Source organism: Procambarus clarkii, chromosome 17 (assembly GCF_040958095.1).
Source record: "Procambarus clarkii isolate CNS0578487 chromosome 17, FALCON_Pclarkii_2.0, whole genome shotgun sequence".
Lineage (NCBI taxonomy): Eukaryota > Metazoa > Arthropoda > Malacostraca > Decapoda > Cambaridae > Procambarus > Procambarus clarkii.
The window spans coordinates 44,834,873-44,846,005 of NC_091166.1; the positions used below are offsets into that span (position 1 = coordinate 44,834,873).

General features: G+C 46.1%; 1 protein-coding gene across 1 annotated transcript; it reads left to right on the top strand.

Moving 5' to 3' along the window:
- The first annotated feature begins 5,551 nt into the window (after positions 1 to 5,551).
- Positions 5,552 to 6,289, top strand: LOC138365692 (integumentary mucin C.1-like). Its single transcript, XM_069326183.1, has one exon. The coding sequence runs from the start codon at positions 5,552 to 5,554 to the stop codon at positions 6,287 to 6,289; it is 738 nt and encodes a 245-aa protein (XP_069182284.1).
- Positions 6,290 to 11,133: the final 4,844 nt, after the last annotated feature.

The window sequence follows — 11,133 nt, forward strand, 5'->3', positions numbered from 1 at the left end:
TCGAGAGTTTAAGATCTCACGAGCACTGTGTCTACACCGACGGCTCAGTCCAGTCTTCTACTGGACGGACTGCAGCAGCATGTAGGTTTTATAGAAATAATATTTGCACAAAGACTGTCAGTGTCAGGTTAAACAACTGGCTGACCTCCACACAAGCAGAACTAGCAGCATTACACCTAGCTACCAGTACATTAAAAAACATTGGAGGAGGAATAATATTTTGTGATTCAAAGTCTGCTCTTCAAGCAATCGAAAACTTCTCTTGGAAGATCGACAGTAAGAACCTCATTCTCCCAATTATAAATGACCTAATTGCTGCACAGAGTATAGGGTCTCGAATCTCCTTTGTATGGATACCTTCACACACAAATATAACCCATCATAATGAGACAGACATTGCAGCCAAATTAAAGTGTAACAAGTCTGAAGTTGAATTAGATCTAGGTATCCCCATCTCTGCTGTCAAAACTGTATTGGTCCAAACACTCAGATCTGATAGGAAAGAAATTACTGACTTCCAATGACCTGAAAGTACTAGTATAAAAAGCTATGATCTGTTCAGATCTGAAACCTATATCTATGGGCACCACAAAATGTCCACTAGACTGTGCGACACAGTGGTTGCAAGGATCAGGTTGGGTTACCGTTACCTGTGGCAGGTGGCTACAGGTGACGGATCTCCCAATCCTGAGCACTCCAGTTGCAAACTCTGTGAGCAGGAACTACGGCACGATCTCCCGCACTACATCACCGAATGCCCAGTTATTAGACCTTTCAGACCAGTTGGCATGAGGTACCTGGAGCTTTGCAATTACTTTATTCATTCTCGTATTCTTGAAGATATCCTCACAGTGTACCCAAAATTTGCCAGTGCAGGCTACTAAACATATGGCCCTGTATGACTAACCATCCTGCGAGATGGGGACTTTTATTACCACTGCTACCTTATTCAATCTTGTGTTGAGGATATCCTCATAATGCTTCCGGAGTCTGCCAGTGCAGACTGCCCATCACATGCCTCTATATGACTAACCATCCTGTGTGATGGGGATTTTTTTAGCATCACCTAATTAGCTTTTTTGACACACTGTATTCCACTTCATATAGTCTAGGGTAGCTGCACTAATGCAGATGTACCTCATGTATTAATAAAAAAATAAAAAATATAAATGTATTTAGATATTGACATGCAAAACGTTAGTTCGGATGTTAGATATGTGTTCTGGCAACAAGCTTTTGATTATAGTGTTGCAGATAGTGTTGTGAAATGGGTTACAGTGACAGGGGGGGGGGTGAGTTGGGATCGATGGGTATGGTGCCCATGAAAACGTTTACAGTGATGAAAACAGTGTGTTGTGTTGTTGTTGTTGTTTAAGATTCGCTAACTGTAACAAAAAGTTCCAAGCAGCACGGGCTATGGTGAGCCCGTAGTGGACATGATAATCAGTGTGTTGTGACAATTCCTAAAGTGATGAAGCGAAATGGGGTGTGGATTGGTAGTGAAGGGGATTGGGTATGTTGGGATAGATGGGGAGAGTGTGGGTAGGGGCAGAGGGTGTTTGTGAGAGGCCTGGGCACAGGGGTCGACCCCGGGCACACCTGGGGACTCTAGTATTAAATACTTGACTCTGGAAAGTGACTAATTAATTTGTTCCTATTTAAAGATTTATAATAATAAAATTGTGTTCATTATATAAATTTTGCTTCTTCTTACACACACACATGAATTAGTTTTTCTTTCTCGTTTGTTTTACAGTGTGTTACGGGCAAACACAGTGTGCTACACTGTGTTTCACTGTGCGGCACTGTGTTACACTGTCCTACACGGTGTTACACTGAATTACACTGTGTAATAATAAAACCATATACAATTACCTACCTCGCTTATATTTCACTGTTTTGAACTGATTTACACTGTTTTAAACTGTGTAGCACAGTTAAACTGTGTAACACTGTGCTGTGTAACATTGTGTAACACTTTTAAACTGTGTTACACTGTGTTAAACTGTGTTACACTGTGTTAAACTGTGTTATATTGTGTTAAACTGTATTACACTGTGCTAAACTGTGTTACAATCTGTTAAACTGTGTTACATTCTGTTAAACTGAATTACACGGTGTTACAATGTACAATAACAGCCAAATACTAAATCCTACCTCGCTTGTGTTACACTGTGTTACACTGTGCTATAACATAACCACATACCAATAACTTCCTCAGCTGTGTTACAACCGGCTATAACATAACCACATACCAATAACTTCCTCAGCTGTGTGGCTAGTGGCTATAACATTACATATACCCATAAATATATCTCTCCGGTTCTCCACATTACAACTCCAATAACAGTAATTCTTGTCTCAGATATTCCCAGCGTGCCGGCCATTGCCAGCGGATATTCAGGAATAAAATATTTGTGATAAAAATATGCTCCAATAACGAAGGCATCTGTGATACACTGAGTGATACTAGATCAGAGGCATTAGTTACCAGCAACGAGCAGACGAGTCTGGTCGGGACGTTATTACAGTACCATAGGATGAGTCCATGTTAAATGTTAGTTATAAAGTATCTCTCTGTCTCTCTCTCTCTCTCTGAATATCTGTTTGTCTCTGTCTCTCTCTTTTTATATCTATCTCTAAGAATATAAGAATCAAGGAAATTGAAGACGGCCTCTTGGCCCATACGTGGCAGCTCCTACTCATATCCACCCAAACTTATTCATATATATGTCTAACCTACGCTTGAAGTAATTGGTTCCACAAATCAACAACCCTGTTATCGAACCGGTATTTACCCAGGTCTTTCATAAATCTCAACTTATCCAAATTTATATGATTCACACTAACACAAATGATTCACAACATGGTTTTACTAGTAGCAGTTCATGTTTAACAAATTTGCTATAATTTTATTCCAGTATAGTTGAGGCAGGTGATAGTGGTAAGGATTGTGATGTTGTGTACCTTGATTTTAGCAAAGCTTTCGATACAGTCCCACATGAAAGACTGATTAAAAAGATATAGGCTCACGGTATTAGGGGTTCTATATTAAGTTGGATTAGAGCTTGGCTATACCAAAGGAAACACAAAGTTTGTATAAATGGGGTTAAGACATAGTGGGAAAATGTTGTAAGTGGATTGCCTCAAGGCTCTGTTCTGGGACCTCGTTTATTCATAACATATATAAATGATTTAGATTCAGGTTTGAGCAGCAATATTTGCAAATTTGCCGATGATACGAAAATCGGGAGGGAGATAAACACACTAAAAAAAGACTCACTGTCACTCACTGACAATCTAAATAGAGTTTTGAAATGGTCAAAAGACTGACAGATGCTGTTTAATGCTGACAAATGTAAAGTTTTGAGGCTAGGTAATGATGATAGAGTTGCAAAATACGAGCTAGATGGTGTTGATCAAATCCACAAGGGCCGTGACGAAGGTTCGAACCTACGTCCGAGAGGATCCCAGACGCGCCTTAATCGACTAAGTTACGACATGGTAAAAGAAATGCATGGGGGAATTGTGTAAAATCCTGGTTTGTGTCTCGGAGAGACTGCAGGATCCGTGGTAGGTCAAGTTGATTTCCCGGTTGCAATTCTTTTACCATGTCGTAACTGAGTCGATTAAGGCGCGTCTGGGATCATCTTGGACGTAGGTTCGAACCTTCGTCACGGCCATTGTAGATTTGTTCATTTGATGCATCACGCTATTGTGATTTCTGTGTGTAGATGGTGTTGAGATTGCGAAGTCGGATTGCGAAAAGGATCTGGGAGTTATGATTAATAAGGATTTAAAACCAAAAAATCAATGCATAAATGTTCGGAATAAGGCAAATAGGACACTGGGATTTATTTCTCAGAGTGATAGCAATACAACAACTGGTGTTGTTCGTTAGCTATATCTTGCTCTTGCTAGGCCCCATTTAGATGATGCAGTTCACTTTTGGTCGCAATACTATAGAATGGATATAAATTCACTAGAACATGTCCGACGTAGGATGACAAACTTAATCCCGCAAATTAGAAACCTGCCGTATGAAGAGAGTGACAAAGATTAATTTACATTATCTAGAATGGTGAAGAATTAGAGGTTACACGATAAAGGTTTACAAGTGGATGATTGGCATAACAAAGGGGATGTTAATAGTGTATTAAAAGTATCAACACAAAATAGAACACGAAACAATGGGTATAAATTGGATAAGTTTTGATTTAGGAAATACCTGGGTAAATATTGGTTTGGTAACATGGTTGTTGATTTGTGGAACCAATTACAATGTGACATAATAGAAGTAGAATTCCTTGATTGTTTCAGACAATGAGGATACACACATGACCACAGCGGTCGGACGTAGCCATCTCCTCTCCTGCCGGCAGCTGTGTTCCCATACAGCTGCTGGCAAACTACTCTACACTCCAGGTTCTCCTGACAGTCCGAGTCATTGCCAAAAAAACATGACATACAAAGTGAAACTGCGACTCCTCGGAGTCTACAAGCATTTTGAGCGCGAAATTGCAGCAGTCATTGACTAGGCAACATCAGTGGGACCAGTTGACGTCTATATGCATGGTAACGAGGCCATGATAATCGTGGCCACGAAAGCCACGATCTTCAGGAGATCCTGGATCTAGAACGCTGGGTCCAACTACTGGAGGCGAACCTCTCACCAATTTCTCCCAGACAAATCACTGCCGGGAAAACGATATTTGTGAACAGGCTGAACTGCTGGTTAGCGGGTGAGGTCCCCGACACCATAGTCCGGCAAGTGAACGAAGAAACCCTACTCTGAAAGCGACGACAGCTCTACTCATCAAGACTAACGAAGCTACTCGACCCACGATGAAGATGACCTTCGAAACAGCAGAATAGGCCCAGGAAGCAGTGAAGAACGGGTTCAAGTGCTTTAGAATCACCTCCTCCCCAAACCAGATCGCCACAGAAAGGTCTACAACGTAAGACAGTGCTACAAGTGCTTCAGCTATGAAAACTTCTCCAACAAGTGCCCAGAACAAACGGCTAAGTCCAGCTCATGCTCCGGCACTCACAACTACAAGGACTGTACCGCCACCACCATGAAATGCGCGAACTGTGGAGAACAGCACGTCGCCACCTCCTACCTCTGTACAAAAAGGAAGGAGGAACTGAAGAAGATTAAAGCGAAGACTACCACGCCGCCGACCACCCAGAGGCAAGTCGGCGCGACCTTAGATCTTGGAGCTGACCAGTTCCCGAGCCTTCCATCTATAAGCCAGATGCAGGCTACGACCGTATGAACTGGACGGCCAAACAAGCCTCAGCAGCAGGACCCACCAAAACCAGAGACGCCGACATCCATCCAGAACATCCACATCCAGGTCATCTTTGCCTATATGGACAGAGTTGGGAAAGAAGATCACTACCTATTCCACAGAACAGAGAACGGCCATTGTGCCTGTACTGGAACCAGTGACTGAACATGGAATTGCAGCCACCCAGATCGAAGTTCCACGGCTGACGACGCCAACTGTGGACACCCAGACGGACGACGACAACTGTGGACACCCAGATGGACGCTGCACGGACGACAACTGTGGACACCCAGATGGACGCTCCGCGGACGACGACAACTGTGGACACCCAGACGGACGCTCCGCGGACGACGCCAACTGTGGACACCCAGACGGACGCTCCGCGGACGACGCCAACTGTGGACACCCAGACGGACGCTCCACGGACGACGACAACTGTGGACACCCAGACGGGCGCTCCGCGGACGACAACAACTCTGGACACCCAGACGGACGCTCCACAGACGACGACAACTGTGGACACCCAGACGGACGCTCCACGGACGACGACAACTGTGGACACCCAGACGGACGCTCAACGGACGACGACAACTGTGGACACCCAGACGGACGCTCCACGGACCACAACTGCAGACACCCAGACGGACGCTCCACAGACGACGACAACTACGGACACCCAGACGACGCCGACACCGGTTCACAACACAAAGAAAACAGGAATACTGGCGACACAGCACGAAGAGGACTACACATCTTCATCCGAGCATGTGGACGATGAGAATCTCTCCGGCGTAGATGAGTATGGCTCCGAAGACACAGTCTCGACGTCTTATCGGGCACGTACGCCCATGTTTGAGGGCCACGATGCACCTGACATTTTGAACACAACCACAGGTCGATACACCGCGTTCAGAAATGGCCAGGCGATCACCATCAACTTACCGCTAAATATCATCGAGGATGATATTCCTCGATATCATGTGGCCCTGTATTAAAATCTTTACTAACGTCAAGGTGCAAATCTTTCCCATGTGCGTTGCCTCAATTATGCTGGAACAGAATGATAGCAAATGTGTCAAACATGACCGGCCCTTTAGTATATGTTTTTTACTTAGGGCTAGTCTATATACCTCTTATTAGATTTATATCTAAGATTATTAGATTTATATCTAAGATTATTAGATTTATATCTAGCTACAGATTTATATATCATCCAGTATTAGAGTATTATTTTTTTAATATATTAAAGGAATCATGCGCCAGGATTTTGTCCTACAACTCCTCATTCCAGTCCCTGTTAACTCTGGTAACAGCACAGTCAGATCCGACTGACTACGCCTTCACCTTTATCGCAGTTTTACGGCGCACGGTACAGCGAGCTTGAGCTCCCAGCCTAAGCCAAGCTTTCTGATATTGTTGTGGTGGTTGTTTTGTCTTGCTGCCTCTGCCCGTGACCCAACCCGTGACCTCTGGTGTTGAAGTGGTGCGTGTGGGTGCGGACCAGCGCCAGGACCTGTACCAGTGTCAGTGCCTTTGCCAGCACTGTCAGCACGCACGTCTTGCCTCTCCTCACAGCACAGAAGCGACAGGAAAACATCAGTGTGTGGCGTTATGTGTGCCGCGGCTAGTGTCAGTCAGTGCAATCTAAGTAAGAAACAATGAATGGCTTTACAGTGTACGTGCTAAAGTACCGTACATTCTGTGAGTAACTCACTGCCTGTGTACGCTCAGCTCCATCCTCCCCCATCTCTCCTCGCCCTGGAAATCGTCAACGCGCCCCTTACTGACTCACTGTCACCACCTAATCCACCTCCAAACCCATCAACACTTATAACGTCTAGACAAAAGAAATATCCTACCATCCACCTGGAGCCGCTCGGCGCCACTGACTACCACAGAAGAACGTACATAGACATGTGATGAGCTTAACATCCCTCTACTGCCTTCAATTATTTAGTAGAATAAACTGTAAGTTAACGCTGCTCCTCACAGGCGTAGCATAGGAGCTCCGCTGTTGAGAGATGAGTGCGACGAAGCACAACATCTGGAAGCACAAGTGAGTAGCTTCTCCAGGACAGAGTTGGGACCTATACAAGCTCTGTGCGGCCTGACCAGGTGACATGCTCTCACCCACAACCACGGTCACAAATATAGGATATTTGATATCCTATATCAAGTGATATCTCAGTAACTCCTGGTGAGAGTTAGTAATTTCTGGGTGCCCTGTGAGGTAGCCAGCTGGGCCCCAAGACCACGCCAGCACCCTATATCACGGCTGCCAGACACCACACAGACAGATATCCGATGCTCGTTTATGCCTATTTCTGATGTCAGGAGTCTTTCTCCAACATATATGTGCATGCTAGACAGCCCTGAGATAATTTTAGTGCAAGTTGCAGATTTTTCGAGAAATTTCACCTTTCAAGAATTATAGGGGGTCGCCCATTTTTAAAATATGGCGGAGGCAAGAGTCGTCTCATTGGGGCCATTTTTTCCTGCCTAGAGAGGGGAAAGACAGCACCAAAGATACCAGGATGTGGGAGAAGAACGTGATTGGCTACTTGCTGCGTGAATTGACCAGTCAACAAGTGACCCGCAATCATGTGACCGATGAACGGGAGCTGCGAGGCATTCCATTGGCCATAGTGCCTCAGTGCTGCCCTAGACATCGTACAGGACAAACGTACTAGGCTTAGCTCATAAATTCAGCAGAAATTCGTCAATGCGCATTGAGTCAAATTTTCGTTGGGTGGTGAGGACAATGCTAAGAGTAGCCTAGTAAGCCTCTGGGAGGTGGAGATGTAGAGCGATGTTACAACTTGGAAGCGTCTAGCGGTCTGGGACCATTTGCAGGCCACAAGTACGGCTGTGGAGGGACATCATGCGTGGAGAGTCAGTGTGGGTACACCTCAGTACTCCAGGAGTTTCGACGATGATGAAGACAGTCCAGATCAGTGGAGTATCGGTATGAAATGAGACGTACGCTGAGGGAGTTGCATTGAGAGCAACCAATGACTCTTGTTCAGTGAAGAACAGGTACAATGAGGGAATATTGTTCAGACAGTGAATGTCTACTAGTCTGAGACATTAACAGTAGGCAGTGAACTGCTATGAATCATTGTTCTCACCGGTAAAATTTGCAGTGTAAGTTGGGCAGTGAAGTGGCCATGTGCATCGCACTGATATTTATGGAAGTCATCACGGAAGAGCCACTTATATCTACAGTGACAAGAGGTAACAGAGAGATACGTCTCTTTGTTACCTGGGGCTCTTGTAACGTCACGGTTCAGTTACACGTTACAAGGGAGCCGGTCGGCCGAGCGGACAGCACGCTGGACTTGTGATCCTGTGGTCCCGGGTTCGATCCCGGGCGCCGGCGAGAAACAATGGGCAGAGATACTTTCACCCTATGCCCCTGTTACCTAGCAGTAAAATAGGTACCTGGGTGTTAGTCAACTGTCACGGGCTGCTTCCTGGGGGTGGAGGCCTGGTCGAGGACCGGGCCGCGGGGACACTAAAGCCCCGAAATCATCTTAAGATAACCTCAAGATAACCAAGGGTCGGTTAAACTGGAATGACATCCTGGAGCCACAGAGTTTTAGCGCCCGGTTGCTGGGAGAAAGGAATTGCTCCAGAGGTTCATTGGATCAATGCATGGGCAAAGGGGCGAAGAGCAGCCTTCAGAGTAGGAACGCTGAAAGGAGTGGGGCACCACTGGGAGAGAGAGAGAGAGAGAGAGAGAGAGAGAGAGAGACAGAGAGAGAGAGAGAGAGAGAGAGAGAGAGAGAGAGAGAAAGGGGGACATATGACACGAATCAGCTGTGCAGGAGCGTGAACATGAAGGGAAGTAAACCCTTCCCATTTCTCTTCAGTTAACGTCGTTCTACTCAACAAAGATAGGATTATTGTTTATTATTGACCTTTCTTTGATCTTTTATAGTTGTTGAAGCATTTGAGACGAGTGGTGAGAGCACAGCGATATACTACTTTTGTAAGGGTTAGTTTTGAGTGTTGAAGCCTAGTGCCAGATAAAGCTTCAAAGGTTTGTGCATTGTCCAGTATTAAGAGTTCGTGGTGTTGTTTGAGTCATTGTAAAGATTAAGAAGTAAGTATTGCATAGAGTTTATGCTCGTTTTCTTTTTTTCTGTGATGCTCAAACGAGTGTTTTTGTGTTATGGTTCTGGGTTCATCCAGACACGAGCAGCCTTGTGGGACTACCACAGGTTACTTAATTCCAGTGTGAAAGAGTGGCTGTTAGAGTAACTAACGGTAGTGAATTACTTTGTTATTAAATGTCATATTATGACGGCTGTATTTCCATGCCTCTTTTTCTCTGTGTTATTTACCATTGCTGATCCATACAGCGTTGAGTCTGGTTAACTGACATACACTATACACTGTGGGGCGTTCGTGTGGGTGAGGCTCCTGTGAGCCGTTCGTGTGGGTGAGGCTGCTGTGAGCCGTTCGTGTGGGTGAGGCCACTGTGAGCCGTTCGTGTGGGTGAGGCTCCTGTGAGCCGTTCGTGTGGGTGAGGCTGCTGTGAGCCGTTCGTGTGGGTGAGGCCACTGTGAGCCGTTCGTGTGGGTGAGGCTCCTGTGAGCCGTTCGTGTGGGTGAGGCTCCTGTGAGCCGTTCGTGTGGGTGAGGCTCCTGTGAGCCGTTCGTGTGGGTGAGGCTGCTGTGAGCCGTTCGTGTGGGTGAGGCCACTGTGAGCCGTTCGTGTGGGTGAGGCCACTGTGAGCCGTTCGTGTGGGTGAGGCTCCTGTGAGCCGTTCGTGTGGGTGAGGCTTAATACCCAAAGTTGAGTTTTGTGAATTATACAGCGGGTCTGGGTGAGGGAGCTCCAGTACTCCACGTTAAGAGTTACGAGTGAGTGACGAAGATGAGCTGATCAATAAAGGTTCGTTTGAGAGCTTCCCACTCTACTTCACCCCCACCCTCTGGGGACACAGTGTGAGTTAGGTCCCCAGGGAGGACGCGGGAGTCCCTTTACCTGTGAGCTGCAACAGAACACGCAAGTCTGACTGATCTCTTTAGTACTGCATGCCTCATGTTACGCAGTCTTGCAGTACATATTTGGACTGATGCAAGTCTGGTCTCTCCGTTGATATCTCACCACCTGGGGTTATCTTTGAGTCTTAGTATTTAGGTATCTTGGTACTCCAAATGGCTTAGCTAGATTCTAGTGAAGGACGCTATACTAGACCTCTTCACACTGGTGCTCGAGAAGGCACACGATGAAGAGACTCGTAGAACACCTGTAGAGAAGGTCCCATATAAGACAACACCGGTAGGGGTTCAGAGACTCAAAATCCTGTCTCACAAACCTGACAGAGGGAGAGGAACCGACGACCGTAAACACACGAGAGGTAAAGGTGGACAGATTGTACATTTTAACTGCTTAATACCTGCTTGATGGGGTTCTGGGAGGTCTACTCCCCAAGCCCGGCCTGAGGCTTTAGGACAACATAGAGGCACATGCAGGAGTGACGTGGAATGTGCTGCAGAGGACGAAGGATTACCTGCAACAGAGGACAACACTAGGAAGGGAACCTACAACAGAGGCCAACACTAGGAAGGGAACCTACAACAGAGGACAACACTAGGAAGGGAACCTACAACAGAGGACAACACTAGGAAGGGAACCTGCAACAGAGGACAACACTAGGGAGAGAACCTGCAACAGAGGCCAACACTAGGGAGGGAACCTGCAACAGAGGCCAACACTAGGAAGGGAACCTGCAACAGAGGAGAACACTAGGAAGGGAACCTACAACAGAGGCCAACACTAGGGAGGGAACCTACAACAGAGGCCAACACTAGGGAGGGAACCTACAACA

What these genes read in the sequence shown, in the direction of transcription:
- LOC138365692 (XM_069326183.1), top strand. Translation starts at nt 5,552, where the DNA reads ATGGACGCTGCACGGACGACAACTGTGGACACCCAGATGGACGCTCCG.